This window comes from Cornus florida, unplaced genomic scaffold (genome assembly GCF_030987335.1).
Source record: "Cornus florida cultivar Cherokee Brave unplaced genomic scaffold, ASM3098733v1 CherokeeBrave_3.0.0_Hap2_Chr05, whole genome shotgun sequence".
Lineage (NCBI taxonomy): Eukaryota > Viridiplantae > Streptophyta > Magnoliopsida > Cornales > Cornaceae > Cornus > Cornus florida.
The window spans coordinates 80,792,262-80,807,926 of record NW_026775575.1 but is presented as its reverse complement, the minus strand read 5'-3'; the positions used below and the strand labels follow the sequence as shown (position 1 = coordinate 80,807,926).

Below are 15,665 nucleotides of genomic sequence, written 5' to 3'. Positions count from 1 at the left end.
ATTTGTCAAATGTTTATGTCGAGGTTGAGAATGAGTCAATTGGGCGAGACGTGTAAAATAACTTGTTAAAATTTAATGAATACATTATTTTTATGAAATTTTAATAATTTTTTCTTGGTAAATATTTTACAACAAGCAAACATAAAAAAATAAAAAATATTTTTCATCTAAATGGAACCTAAATGACTTCTGATATATACGGTGTGTGTGTGTGTGTGTGTGTATATATATATAGAGAGAGAGAGAGAGCTCATGAGTATTTAAATGAAATGTGGCTCATTGTATTTCCATTATTTGTTTTTCTTCCCCCATATGATCCATATAAAATCAAATTGTGCTCCATTTAAAATTGAAACACAAATGACATTACTTTAATTTATTCCTTTTAAAGTTGAAATCAAATTCAGACTCCATGCCCTTGTTTCAAAACTTCCGTTACTAAAAAGACTTTTCATCTTTAAAACATTGTTATTTGTACTATCAACCAATTATATTATGTCGTTTAAGTAAAAATATTTTATTTTAGTAAATTTTATCACTATGCAATCAGTATTTAATAAGTTGGTGATACCATATCATCACTACAAATATGACGAGAAAGGGTGGATTGCAAACTTTTGGATAAGTTTTGGGAGAATATTGACAAATTAGAAATTAATGGGGTAATTTGTCAATTTTTGATAGTTTAGGGGATTTTTCTGCATTTTCCCTAAAAATTGATAGTTCAGATAGCAAACGACGACGTATTATTTTATTTGGCTTCCTTTAAATACACGAAGAAGACAAGCGATCAAAATCCTCTTCCCCCAATCGCGTCTGTGTTTTGCTCTCTCCAGTCGGCATCTGATTAGGGTTTGGTTTTGACATCACAACAGGTACAGCATCGATTCTTTGATTTTCTTTTACTATATTGTGTATTCAATTCGTACGAATGAGAAATTAATTTTTAATTGTGTTGTATTATGACTATTAGATTAATATACCTAGTTGATGCATGATATGAACTTTTTAGAGTTTTTCAAACAAACCCTAGATCTTAATCCATTATTGTCTAATTTGAAATCAAGTCAGGTTAAGATTTAAGATTTGAATGATTTTACTTTATTTATTGTCGATTTTTACTAAAGCAAAACTCGAAACCTTATTTGTTCGATTCCTTTCTACCTCAGATTTTGTTCTTCCATTTTCTACAAGATGCCGGCGACAGCAGGTAGGGTTCGTATGCCCGCAAACAATCGGGTGCACAGTAGTGCTGCCCTCCAAACTCACGGTATATGGCAGAGTGCCATCGGATACGACCCTTATGCCCCCAATAAGGAGGATAACAAGAGTTCCTCCCAGGTTAAGTCTTCAAATTCGGAGCCGGAGGGTGAAAATGCCTATGCCAGCTTCCAGGGATTACTTGCCCTTGCACGAATAACTGGTTCTAATGCTGATGAAGCTCGTGGGGCATGCAAGAAGTGCGGGCGTGTTGGTCATCTCACCTTCCAATGTAGGAACTTTTTGAGTGTAAAGGATGATATTAAGGAGAAAGAACCGGATGATATTCAGGCTGCGGTTTTGTCTGGGTTGGATAGATTAAAAGGGAATGGGGCTAAGGTGAAGGGTAAAGCTGGGGTTGAGAGTTCCGAGGAGAGTTCAGAGGAGGAGAGTGAGAGTTCAGATTCTGATTTTGATTCGGAAATTGAGAGGGCTATTGCTGATAAGTATGGGAAGAAGGTTAGTAGTAAATCAAAGTTGTTAAAAAAGAAGAAAGTGGATTCGGATGAAGATGGTTCTGATTCTGGGGATAGGAAGAAAAGGGGTAGGTCCAAGAAGAGGAGAAGTGGGAAGAGGAGGCATAGTGATTCTGATGATGAGGATGATGGTGGTAGGAAAAGAAGGAAGGAGAAGAGGAGGAGGAGGGATGAGTCATCAGACGAGGATGATGAGCCTCGAAGTCGGAAGAGAAGAAGTAGGAAGGAGAAGAGGAGGAGGAGAAGTCATAGGCAATCTGATGAAACGGATGTGTCTGAGGAATCTGCTGGACGACACAAGCGGAAGGGCAGGAGAGCAGCTTCACCATCTGGTTCTGATGTCAGCGGTTCTGATGATTCGCGGGTTGGCCGGCACAAAAGGCGTTCAGAGAAGAGGAGCAGAAAGCGCCACCATGAAGAAGAGGACTAGTTTCTGTATGGAAGGTAATGCATTATTTGTTCTTCTGGTTTCTTTTTTGTTTTGCAATATGAAATGCATGTTGGGTACTTGGGATTCTGTCATTCTACTTGAAGTACAGATTTTGTATCTGGGTTTTCTGTTACAAATGCAGAAATGTTTATTTCTTCATGTAATGTTTGATTTATGGAAATTAAATCTTCATTTGGTTTCTTGACTCTCTCTGAGTTGACACTTTTCCAGGTCATGGGCAGTCTTATGTAATTCACCGTGCCTCCAGGGGTGAACAACTTATTTCTCAGTCTTTTAAAACTTCCCACTAATTATTATGTCAATATTCATTGACCAATTTATATTTTGTTCATGTGGGATTAGCTTAACATTTAAACTTTTATACACTTGTTTTCTTCTTCTGTTTGCTTCATAGAACTTCTTCAATTTCAGATATTATAACTTTTGAGCTTACATATTTTATTGAGATACAATTCTTAGTTAGGATAGTGATGTGATTGTGTCAAAGTCAATCTATAAAGTCATTGGAAAAATTAAATTGCACCTTGATGGCCCAGGAATCTACATCATGTTAGGTGCTGTGCTTACTCTACATATGTTGTTCTTAGTGTCTTATCCTTAAAGGCCGATACCAAGGCTTAAGGAGGGTTGCATTTGGTAGCCTATAAACAACATAAAACACTTATTAGGTCTATATGAAGATGAATTGCAAGAATAATCTAATTATTGCTTTGTGTTTTTATCCTCAAGGATAATAGGTATCTTATTGTGCTACGTTTGGTGTGCAGGAATGGAATGAAATGGAATGCCCATTCCAACCATTCATTTGTTTGGTGTGCAAGAATGGAATGGAATGACCATTTTATTGGAATGAAAATCCATTTCAGGGAATGAAAATCCATTCCATTACTAAACCTATGGAATGGCCATTCCATTCTATAGTAAGATTAAATATTTTCATCACATTCCCGATCAGCCCTTCATCACATTCCAATAAGGCAAAAATCTTTCGCATAGAAAAAAAATCTTTCACATTCCATTTTTCACGTTTCTCGAGCTTCTTTATTAGACGTGGTAAAGGTCTTTCACCTTCCCTCTCTTCTGAATATACACAGGGCTGCCATTGACAAAAAGTTGCATGACCTTTTTTTTTATATATTATTGAGATTGATATATCATTAAAAATATATATATTTTTTATTGTTTAGCCGTTACATCAGCTTCTTAGGTTAAGTATTTAATCCGTTTTTGGATAAAATTGTACTAACAAATTTATGTGTGTGTCTTTAATCATGGTGGATTGGTTTAGTTGTAAAACTTGAATCTATTCAAGATTTAAAGCCAATTCTAGAACACTATTGTGACCATGGGGCTGGGAAGTGGCTACGTTTTGTGCTTGCGTCTTTTGGGAATTATGATATTTTCCCTTTTGCAGTCATTTATTAAGATTAATATCATTAAAAATAATATTTTATTTTATTTTAAGGTTTTTCTTTATTTTTTCCAATGGTAGTATTGGGCATCTTATAACATTCCATAATTCATCGTCAGAATATTAATTAGATTGATTTTATTAAAAGTTAATGTAAGCCAACGAAAAGGGCATTTTTGAGAAAAATCATTCCATTCCAGATTTAATGATAATCAGCCAAACAATAGAATGGTAATAATCATTCCATTCCAGAACGATTCATCGTGTCACACCAAACAATGGAATGAGAATACTCATTTCATTTCATTCCATTCTCATTCTCATTCCATTCCTGCACACCAAACGTAGCCTTAGTGTCTTGATGTTCCTGAGAAGTAAGGGTTAGTTCTCAAATTTGAATGAGTGCGGATAAAGAAGCTAGTCCAAGTTAGTAGTTTTATACTATAGACATTGAATGTAGGAATGTTGATATGTTAATGGATGGATTCATGACACTGAAGAAAGTGTAATATAACATGCCTACGAAACACAAGGAAGGTAGGAGAGTAGGCTAGAGAAACTGAGAATATATTATATAAATTATATTATAGATATAAAAGTGGAGTAGAGACTAGGGACTAGGTACTCGTTGACAAGGTTTTTCAAGAAAACATTGGAACTATTACTAGAAAAGGGGATAGAATAATACTCTCTCTTTTAAAAGATAATCGTCTTCTTTTCCTTTTGGGATTTTTTTAACGTGTGTTTTTCGAAAAGGCAATGTACAAATTCTAAAACTTTCTTAAATTATACTTGGGTTTTGGAAACTCTCAAATTAGCAATGTAAAACTATACATTCTGGAGGGTTAGTTTTGGAATTTCAAAGAGGGATATACATTCTATTGATGCCTCTAAAATGGCCGAAACCTCAAAAGTGACACTAACTTTGTGATGGAGGGAGTATAAACAATACTTGTACAAAGAGCAAAATAGATGATATTTCTAGCTCTCGTGCATCCTAATCAGGACAGTTTTTCGATGTTTTAAACTATTTATTAAAGGACAATCAATAATTAAAAAGGAGACTAGAGACTGGAATTGGGTGGTGAATTTAGAAAGGGAGAAAGTAGAATTGTTTAATGATAAGATTTCAAAAGAAGTATCAAGGAACTTAGGGGATGAAACTAAATATTGAGGGATAGGATGACATAGTGTATTACAAGAGTATCAAAAAATGTCCTTAGAGAGTCGAAAGGAGTAGAAGGGCCATTATCAAAGAAACTTGATGTTTTGTGACGAATGTCCAACCCCTTATTAAGAACAAAAAATGACTTACAAAATTAGCTAAGATTAGAAATACAAGAACTTTTAGAGAATGTAAATATTCAAATAAGGAAGCTATAAAAGTATTAGGAGATGCTAAATCTAAAATATATACCGTTCTTTATTTTAAATTAGGTATAAAGGATAAATGAAATATGTTTTCTGTCTTTCGAAGTTAAATGAGTTTTAAGTTAGAGATTTTAATAATCTTACTATTATTGCTGGAGTTTTTTGAGAAGAAAACTGAGGATTTAGAGAAGTTAATATGCTGCCTGGAAGCTCAAATAGAGGCTTTGGTGGTTGATTGATTAACAACATGGTTAGACCCCAATCTTGTAACACCAGACACGGAGGCGTTGTTTCGGTTGATTCATTTGTTGCTTGCCTCAAAGGGACTTCACCTCTTGCCATTTTAAGAGGACAGCTAATAGAATGTCAATATGAAATATGTCCTACGGCTAGACGGTAGGACTCCGAAAGGCAAGACTTGGCATTGAGATACTGATTAGAGAAAGATTGAATCAGTTGCAGCGGATAAGAGCGGGACCAAGACTTTACAATGACCTCCCGGTAGGGCTTCAAAGAAAGATGATAAAACTGGATAAAGGTGAAAAAGTTATTATGAGTTGTTGTTAAACTAAAATAATTTAGGAAGCTTAGGTTTAGAACAATATGTTCACATTAGAGAGACCACTTTTTTTCGTATGATTATGTTTTCTTCAAGATAAAAATTACATTGAGGAAGATAAAAATAGGATAACTTTTAGGACCAGATGTCTATTGAGGCTTAGTGTAATGCTTAGGGATGGTGATGTGTGTCGCTAATGAAATTGCTAATGGGGATGTGTGACTGGTGTGGCCATAAAAATCTATTTGTACTTGGATATAACAGTAAAGAAGATGCTCAATGTTGTTCAAAATTTTATGGTATTAAACTAATGAGTATATAGTATGGAACTCAGAAAGGGAGTAATTGAGCAACAATGAAGATTTGGAACTACAATGTGAAAAAATCAATTCGAGTTCATTTGAAGAGGTATAAATGAAGTAATATTCTTAAGGAGGAAACTAATGGAAATATGTATAGAAGAGAAAGATCTTTATACCTTTGATAGGGCTTGTAGAGATATAAAGTGATGGGTTTTAGAAAAGTGGTCATACTTAGATATATTGACATGATAGGGTCGTGTATGATGGAACTGTGAGTAAAGTGAGAACAATGGAGAAACAAGTGAATTTTCAGTTTCGGTATATTTGCATCAGTGATTAGCATTAAACCTTTTGTCTTTTCGCCTTAGTTGTAGATGATTTCGTCAACATCATCATCAACATCTTTGCTTTTGTCCCACGTGAATGGAGTTGGCCACATAAATTCTCTTTTTCACCATAATCATCATCACCATCATCTTTGCTTTTGTAACTTATCAAAAAAAAAAATCATCTTTGCTTTTGTCCCATATAATCCATGTTTCTAACAGTATTTAGTTTTTAAAAGCCATTTTTATCTACTTCATCCCATTTAAGTTTTGGCCGTCCTCTTTATCTACTTCATCCCATAAAAGCCATTTAAACCATGTCTCATCATCATCATCAACATGATCATCATCATCAACATGATCATCAACATCTTTGCTTTTGTCCCATATGAATGGAGTTGGCCACATGAATTCTCTTTTTCACCATAATCATCGTCATCATCATCATCATCATCTTTGCTTTTGTCCCATATAATCCATGTCTCTTACAGCATTTAGTTTTTAAAAGCCATTTTTATCTACTTCATCCCATGTAAGTTTTGGCCATCCTCTTTGTCACTTACCTTCTAGGCACATAACCCTTCCTCTCCTAACCAGTGCATCTTCCGCTCTACATTGTTTATGATGATACTACCTAAGCCTACTTTCTCTAATTTTTTCACTGATCATTTACAATAATTAGTTGTAGATGATTTTTTAGTATTAATTTAAGATGAGATTCCATGGTTGACAATATTTGCTAATTATAATGTTTTGATCGATGAAGCTAAAGCAAGGATAAATTCTAAGTTTGGAGTTTTGCCAAAAAGGATTAATTTTTCTGACCCCAAATATTTGGGACAATTTTTTCCTAGTTGATTTAGTTGTTTTTTTTTTTTCCTTTTTTGATAAGTGAGTAGAGTTAGTTGTTTTGCTAGTGTTTTGATTTTGTTTCCAATTAGAACAGTAACTTGTAGTGATTATAAAAGGTATATGTTGTCTTTGTCTCTCTAGGATCTCGGCACTTCGTATGAAAATGTGGAAGAGAGAAGAAACGAATACAGAACTTCTCAACTTAGGGTTACTTTGTTGATATTTTGAATTTAACATGTGTTGTTTACTTTCAATTGAGACATTAGTTTATTTTCCTTCCATTTTTCTTACCTGAAAATGAAATCTAGTTTGAAAGCATGCCTTTGAGCACAGTATTAGATCTGTTGAAGTTGTATCAAATTTGGAGTGCCTCTGCATTATGGGCTTGTAACATTGATTCAGTTGTTGATTTGGGTTATTTCCAAGCTGATTTGTTTATTGTTTCATCTCATGAAGGTTCCCCCCTTTTCTCTTACAGTTACTGTACTTCACACACTTTTTCCACTCCTTGCATTCCCACTTTCTGCTTACCCTCCCTTCATTTCTTGACCAGACGTGTAGAAGTACGACCACCATTAGCATCGTCCTTTTCTTCCAATTTATCTTACTCCTTTCAAACAAGATTATTCAAGTAGAGTGAAAAACTTGAAACATTTCTTTATTAATAGGAGAGTTTTTGGATGTCTCGTGGAAATTGGACTAGATCTTTTGAATTGAGGACATTGTGGCTTTGATTTTACTTAAATGGATACAATAATATCATTATTTTTACACTCACGTAAGGTCTAATAATACATATATATGAAGGGTCATTTAGCTTGAGTTCTAGAGGATGGATTATAGACTATATACTGTGACTACAAAAGTAAATGGAATTATTGAATTAACATTGGACATTTAGACTCATCTTGGGCTCTTTTCTGTTAAATCAGTGCAAAACATTTGCATAGGCTAGTATCTTGTTTGCAATGGAAGATGAAACTGAGTAGGAATGTGCTTTAATCTTTTGACTAGGACTCGAGTGAGGAAACAAAATGTAAAAACTCGCAATAGAAGAGTATACATGGAGTCTATGTTGCACTCAGATAGGAAACATAAGTAAATAAATAAAAGAATACACAGTTCTGTGGAACTCTCTCATAGAACACTGGGGGATGAATTTATACCACTTTAAAGTATGGAATTTTAAAATATACTGATATGTAGGTAGAGATTTAACTATTAAAAATATATGTATGAACATGTGACAAATCTTTGCAAGTCATTTTTAGACATGAACTGTAGATGTGAAAGCACAACATTACTTCCCCGCCTTGTTGTCTTTAGCTTAGGAGTTGCCAATAACTACGAGCCAATCACCAGTCCAAGTCCAGTCCACCGAGATTTCCTTTCTTGGCTATAGTTTTGTTTTATGCAGTAGATTAAGTATTTTTTAAATGGTTTTCTGTAACTCTTGGCTGATGATGATATTCGTGAATATACCCATGGTATTGTTGAGGTTGTCAGGTTATGTGCAATGTGGATGGTGTGGTGTGCTTTTGGATTGATTGTTTGCTAATGTGGAGCTTATTGGTTTTGCAGGAGGTGAAAAATAAAGATGATGATGCGTTGAATGTGGGGCTGATGATGTATCAAACCGTGGTTGGACGGACTGAATTTGTATTGGCTATTTGTGTATTATAAGATCCAGTATGTAAAATGTTTGGAAGGTAGCTCTAGAATACCTCAACATGAATGGAAACTTTAATGTGGGGTTCAGCACTGTTTATATTAGCTGACTTGTTTTAAAGCTGCTATTTTCTATGGTTATCGATCTGTATTGGGATGTGATATTTGCAATTTAATTCGACTCGAAAAAACAAATTTTTTTTTTTTTTTAAATTATTTGGGTTGGTAACATTTTTTCACTAGATCAAGGATGTAACATGAATTTGATCTTATTTTGATTTCTTACTAAGTGAGAATGGTTGAGACTTTAGACCATTTGTAATGTGAGCATGTGCCCTAACTTTATAGTATTACGGAAACAAGGTTGTAGTCTATGGAATAGTAATATATTTTTCAACGTTTTTCAAGTAATTCTTTTATTTCCAAAAGTAAATGGATACGGCAATAAAGGAAAATGTATTAGCAAATATCTGTTTCTAATAATGGTACTTTCATTAAGGTATGTTTCCATGATAGGCTACTGTTTTATTTATTTATTTTTAATAAAGTAAAAAGACGTTATTGTTCTGAAAAGGTATTAGTTGTTATATATTATTTTGTCCCTAATTTTTTATAGAGTTTTGAAAATGTTACCATAATGTGCTCTCTCCTTATTATTTTTTTGTCATTGGTAAAAAATTTACACACACATCACTCACACACCCACTTTATTCTTTTGAAGATTGGAATTATCACCATTCACTTTGAAAAATAGAAGAGATTCACAAGACTCTGTATGTGTACTCTCTCGTTGAGCTATGCCCTTGTATAAACTTCTATTTTCAATCTTATTTTTTTCATTATGTAACTTTATAATTCTATTTTTAATCTTATTTTTTTCACTACGGAACTTTATGAGTGAAAATTCAAGATTGATGGAAGAATGACTTTTTATCCACCAAATATACTTAAAAGAGAACCCTCTCACTATTATTATTAATTAATGAATATTTTGTTCCGTACAAAACAATTACGTGTAGGAGAGCCTAAAACTCAGCTTTCTTTAAAAATTACACAAAATAGGCTAAGAAGGGAAATTGATCGAAAAAGTTGCGTATGTCATGAGCTGGTCCATTTCCGATAGAAAAATGAATTTTTTGAGTCGAGTTAGATGCGTAAAACTATCTAAAAATGTGTCAGTCAGTCAGTCCATGGCCTTCCGAGAATCTAAATTGTCTCCATAGTTAGCAATCCATTCTAATTTTATCATAAAGCTGACTTGCATCACATTTTGTCACAAACTTTCTTTTAAATTGTGATACGTATAATATTAATACAAAAATATTTTGTAATAAGATTATAGAAAAAAATTACCATTCAATTTGGTCAAACCTGTCACATTGAAGCATTTCTTTTTGGAAAACGGAAACTCTGACAATACATATATTTTGAACTTGTGACAATAAAATTCAGGTGAAATTCGAATATATGCAATTATTTATAAATTACACATATAGTATAAATGTAAATGTTTTTGCACGAGAATCAAAATAAGATGAATGAGACAAGAAAGTATTGATAGATAGACTTTCGGTCACTCCATTAAAAAGTAGTAATTACTTATTCCTTTAAACTGTTATTTGGGAGTAAAAAGTAAAAGATTGTGTAATTACTTTAGTTTCGAATGACATATATGTCCTTCAAATTGAGGATATAGTTGCCTTTTTTTTTTTTGGACAAAATGTCTGAAAAAAACTTGTCAATTGATCAACTTTGACCATTAGTAAAACTGACCACATGGATCATTTTGTTAGACAAATGTGATTAGAAGTGGAGATAATGGTAAAAATTTAAAATTAGAAAAACAAAAAAGTAAGTGCAATAAATTATATCTCTAAGGAAGGAAGGAATGTGTAATTTACTCTAGAAATTAAAAGAAAAGAAACTTAAGATATCAACTTTGACCATTACTAAAACTCAACACATGGGCCATTTTTGTTAGACAAATGTGAATAGAACTGGAGATAATGGTAAAAATTTAAAATTAGAAAAAAAAAAAAAAAGTAAGTGCAATAAATTATATCTCTAGGGGGAGGAACGTGTAATTTACCCTAGAATATAAAAGCAAAGAAACTCGGGATACTCTTCATTACTACAACTTTTCACTAAGACACTACTTTTTCTTCTTATCCAAACAAGAAATCCATTTCCACCTTCTTCCATTCTCTTCTGAAAATACTAGTATATAATAAGGAAGAAGTAGATTAATTACCTCACATTATTCATCTTTCTCTCTCTTAATCGTCTTCTCCGTATGCGAAGCCGGCCTTTTCCAAGAAATTTGCATTATCAATGTCCCAAACACCTCCCAAACAATCCAAACCAGAGACGACGACGACGACTCTGACGAACACCCAAACCCATGTCAAACAACTGCTTGGGAATGGTTTGCATTTCACGAATCTCTGACCCAATCAGAGGCCGTTGCTGTCCCTCGGACCCCGTCGTCGACGACGACCCAGTTGTTCGGCAACATGGAGGACCGGTACTTGTGTGCCAGAGTCGCCGCCGCGTGCCGCCCTTTGCGTTTACATGCCTGAGGACAACTCGTGGCATGATTTTCCCAAGATGCAGTGCGAGCACCGTAACCCGATTGCTGCCGCCGCTGCGATTGTTGATAAATTTCTCTATCTTGCTGGAGGGTATGAAGGCAATCCAACTCGTAAGTGTTGAATTCGTGTTCATCTTTATGCATTGATTGTGCAATGTTATTGTTAGGACTTTCTTGGTTTAGTTTTCTGTAAATGGGTTTTTATTGTCAAAGATATGGAAATAGAAAATAGTTCAAAGTTGTTTAGTTGACATATTTTTTAATAATTAATGAGCTCAGAAAATTTCTAATTTCTGTGTTTGGGGTTTTGGAGTTTTCTTGAAAATTATTTTCAGAGAACTAAACCTGTCTTATGGCCAGTTTGAAGAATTGAAAAGCTGGAAAGAGTTCAAAGATTAGATTGATTTACAGTTTTCATAGTTTTATTCTGAAAATTGAGTTAAAAGAAAGGGACAAAAAAAAAAAAAAAAAAAAAAAAAACTGGAGACAGATTTGTTAGGACTTTCTTGGTTTAGTTTTCTGAAAATGGGTTTTTAATATCAAGATTTGAAAATAGAAAAATAGTTCAAAAAGTTGTTTAGTTGACGTTTTAAGAACTGTTTTCTGAAAGATGAGATGAGAGAAGGTCTAATTTGGGATAACTATATGTTGTAGTTCTTTAGTGTTCTTTAGTTCTATGAAGGTTTTTGGGTTTTGGAGTTTTCATCTTACGGCCAGCTTGGAGAATTGAATAATCGGAAACAGTCAAAGATTGGTTTGATTTAGTGTTGGCAAAATTGGTACATTCTGAAAATTGAGTTAAAAGAAGAAGAAAATTATGATTTCTTATAACTGTTTTTCGTAGTTTAGTTTCAGAAATCTTGGAAACGTATTCGAATTGAACCAAATAGGTCCTCAACTTGTTATCTTGTATAATGGAATTGCTCTCCTATAATTATGTATTCTGGCTTGTCGATTAGGGATTGCACCATTTACCAATCAGTATCACAATTAGAGCTTGAATGTAATGAGATGATGTCAGTCATTTTATATTGAAATAAAAGGCAGAGATGGTAGCAGGATTAGAATCGCTTGTAACCATAATTAGAGAGAGAGGTCCTGCTCCTCAATTAGAGAGAGAGAGAGAGAGAGAGAGAGAGAGAGAGATCATCCATGCACTTGAAAAGTGATGTATGTTTATCCATGTAGATAGTAAAGATGCTTTTTGTTAAGAGAGAGTTGGAACTGTGTAATCTTTTAGGTGACAAAAGGGGTTTTAAGGGTGTGCATTCTTCCAAGAATTTTCTTCCCCTCTTGACGCGGAGGAACAATTCTGGTGAAATGAATGTTGAGCAGCATCATTGCGTGTTGATCATGGAAGTGAAGGTTATGATGTAAGTTGTAACAACAGATTGAGAATACTTGAGTGGGCTACGAGATAACGATTGCATTATCTCATGAATGATGTAATTTTCAAGTCTCCATAACGGATTTAACTCTATCTTGTTCGTGGTTCATTTGCTCTTGGTTGTTGTTTGTTCATTTTTTTTTTTTCATTCTCCATTTGTTTGATCTAACACTTGCACAAGGTCCTTGAAGGTTTTGGGCAAACTCACTCAATCCTAACAGTTGCATTAGTGAACCTCATTTGACGTTACCTTCTTATTATATGCATATCTTCTCTTCAACCTGGACTATACATTACTAGCTAGGATTCTGAACTAAAAGTGTTGGAAATGTGCTACAAATTGCTTGTGCTATGAATTGCTTTGCTATAATTTTAATGAAACTCTAAGCATTGAGAAATTGATATCTTGTTAATTTTTAGATAGAAAAGAGAGCATGCAAATCATTGGTTTAGATCTCATTCAACTAAATTGATATTTTAGAAACTTGATTTAATACAATTAACATATGATGAATCCGATTCTTCTTTGCCTAAAATTTTAATGCTTCTAAAGCATAATGTTGGGATAGTCAGTTAAGGGGAGCCAGATTGACATTGTCCTCCAACCTTGTTTAACAAAATAGTTTGTTGTTTTAAGCGCTTTCTAAAAGTTGAAGAGGCTGCAGAAGTGACCTTGTTGGTTTTACGGATTATGTTTCAGTTTAGAAAAAAATCAAAGAACATTCTACCACCCTGGCGAAGTGCTCCTACCCTGATACGCTGATACCAGCCTCTTACGACCGCTTTGTATATTGGTAGCTAAGTGTTTCTTCAATATAATATGTCGAAGCAGCATGTTATTTACTCTTGAGAATTAGATCACTTTTTGTGGTCATTGAAATTCAGTCTATTGAAATTGCTTTTGACATAATGTTACGACCAACAGATGCTGATCCTTCTGCTTATCTCAACTCGGCAGAGCGGTTTAACCTCAGTACAGGGGAATGGCAAGCATTGCCATCCATGCAAAAAGCAAGGGCATTTGCAACAGGTATTGCTCACAAGGGCAAATTTTACGTTTTTGGTGGCGCAACTCCTAAGCACTCAGCTGAAATCTACGATCCTCCCTCAAATACATGGTTGTCTATAGACTCATTTGTGCCAGAGGAGGCCGATGGGTATGCAGTGACATCGACGTTTATGAATCTGGTAATACTGACCTGGTCAGATCCACTAGGCGTAAAACTGTGGCTGCGGGTTGAAAAGAGTAATGAAGCTTTGGAGAATGGTACGTGGACGATTGTCAGTGACTTTCCAAACAATGAAGAAGTTGACAGGTTGCGATTCAGGCATCATGGGGCAAAAATGGTGAAACTTGGGAACGAGGTGTGTGTTCTGATGGGAAAGACTGATTGTGTTTGGAGAGTGGGTGGACCAGTAGCGTGGCCAATTTCCATCTCCAAATTTTTGTCCTGGCGGTGGGCATGAAGTGGTGCGTGATGGCGAGACCTATGCCTTCTCCATCCAGGCTGATGGCACAATTGGTTGGAGAGAGATTCCCGTTTACATTATTAAAGAGAAATGAGAATGGCAAAACAAGATTTGCCTAGTTGAGTAGGTTTTTTTGCATGCATAATTCTTTCATCCAAAGTTTAGTTTTTCAAAGTGTAAAGTTGAATGATTGAACTATTTTGATGGTTACACATACAGATGGGATTACAAAACAGTAGTTGTAGCAAAATGTAGATTCTATACTAGCCGATTCAGAGCAAGGGAAAATGTCTCCTCTTTTTCGATTTTCAAATTTTTTCCCCCTCTTTTTGGGGGCTAAGAGGGTGAAGCAATTTTCTATGTACACATTAAAGAGTAGTAGTAATTCTGATATAAGAAGTTGTGTTGTGATTTGGTTTATATTTTCTTAATGTGAGTTTTTGCTTCTAGAATAATAGTAAGGTTAAGGTTGGGCTTTGGCGCGACTTGGCGTATAAAGGTAAGACTGACATTTCTTCAAACTTCGCAATGAGAAAGCCAGGTGCAATGAGTTTGAATATTTCAATTTTTGCAGCATTATTTTCCAACAAAAAAAATAATCAGTTTCATCATCTTCTGATTTGGTCTTTTGATTTCTGAAGTATGATATTTTCTCCCCCTTTTGAAATAGTAAGTTGGTAACAATCAATTCTAACCCATCTCTGTGCTTCTTTTTTCATTCCGGTTGGCTAGATAGTATTTAACCATTGCATTACAGTCATATTGGCCCATATTGAAATATTAGTAAAATAATACAATATAGATACATTCATTGAGAGCCATAAGATTAATATATGATAGAATCCACGAATATGTACTTTTTTCGCTTGAATTCACAATTCACCTTTGAAGATGCAAGAAACTCCTCCTATTCTTTCTCTCTTTAGAATTCTTACACCTCAACCCCAAAAAGATCCCTCTCCTCTTCATTCCAACTCCTATTTATAGATATTTACAAGATATTTACAAGATATTTACTGATTGCTGGATCTGGGCCTATTCCTCTGTAAGCCCTGGTCACCCTTGATGGGCTTACTCCCGTTCGGCCCATATGGCAGTGTCTTTCTATGGGCTGACCCAGCTGTTCGGACTGAATGTTGTGTTTTGCGAGTCGGACCTGGCCCATGTCATCCGGGGCCTCCTCAACTGCCCCCATAATTGCCCCTTATTTAATAAGGGGTAATTATTGATGGCGTCTCATCATGACGCTGACGGCTCGAGATAACCACGTGGGGGAGCGGACGGTCATATCCAGAATCAATGTTCCGGGGCTCGAGGGATTTCTCGCCTTCCCGACGCTTCGGCCCTCGGGCCCCCTCGCCTTTATAATGCTCTAGAATTCCATTTCACTTCCCTTTACCGTCTCCATCATCAGCCAAGTCTCTCTCTTTCTAGAACAGTGCTAAGCTTTTTCCGGTGAAATCCTTCGAGAGTCATTCTTCCAACGATCTTGCAGTCCTCCGAGGTTAGTTTCGTTCTTTTTACTTTCGGCAGGCTTCCATT

The 15,665-nt window shown here is 34.9% G+C and overlaps 2 protein-coding genes across 4 annotated transcripts; both read left to right on the top strand.

Annotated features, from left to right (window-relative positions):
* Positions 1–781: 781 nt before the first annotated feature.
* LOC132307102 (CAX-interacting protein 4) lies at positions 782–8,918 on the top strand. Of its 2 annotated transcripts, none has more exons than XM_059804768.1 (3): positions 782–875; positions 1,170–2,180; positions 8,590–8,918. In XM_059804768.1, the coding sequence occupies exon 2, from the start codon at positions 1,195–1,197 to the stop codon at positions 2,164–2,166; it is 972 nt and encodes a 323-aa protein (XP_059660751.1). In that variant the 5' UTR covers positions 782–875; positions 1,170–1,194; the 3' UTR covers positions 2,167–2,180; positions 8,590–8,918. The 2 variants fall into 2 exon arrangements, with proteins under 2 accessions (XP_059660751.1, XP_059660752.1); XM_059804769.1 differs by lacking the exon at positions 8,590–8,918 and adding an exon at positions 7,150–7,276.
* A 1,614-nt stretch (positions 8,919–10,532) lies between these two features.
* LOC132307101 (F-box/kelch-repeat protein At1g74510-like) lies at positions 10,533–14,555 on the top strand. 2 transcript variants are annotated; one of them, XM_059804767.1, is made up of 2 exons: positions 10,533–11,377; positions 13,612–14,555. In XM_059804767.1, exons 1-2 carry the CDS (start codon positions 11,248–11,250, stop codon positions 14,118–14,120), a joined length of 639 nt encoding a protein of 212 aa, XP_059660750.1. In that variant the 5' UTR covers positions 10,533–11,247; the 3' UTR covers positions 14,121–14,555. The 2 variants fall into 2 exon arrangements, with proteins under 2 accessions (XP_059660750.1, XP_059660749.1); XM_059804766.1 differs by having other exon boundaries at positions 10,536–11,377; positions 13,579–14,554.
* The last annotated feature ends 1,110 nt before the right edge of the window (positions 14,556–15,665 follow it).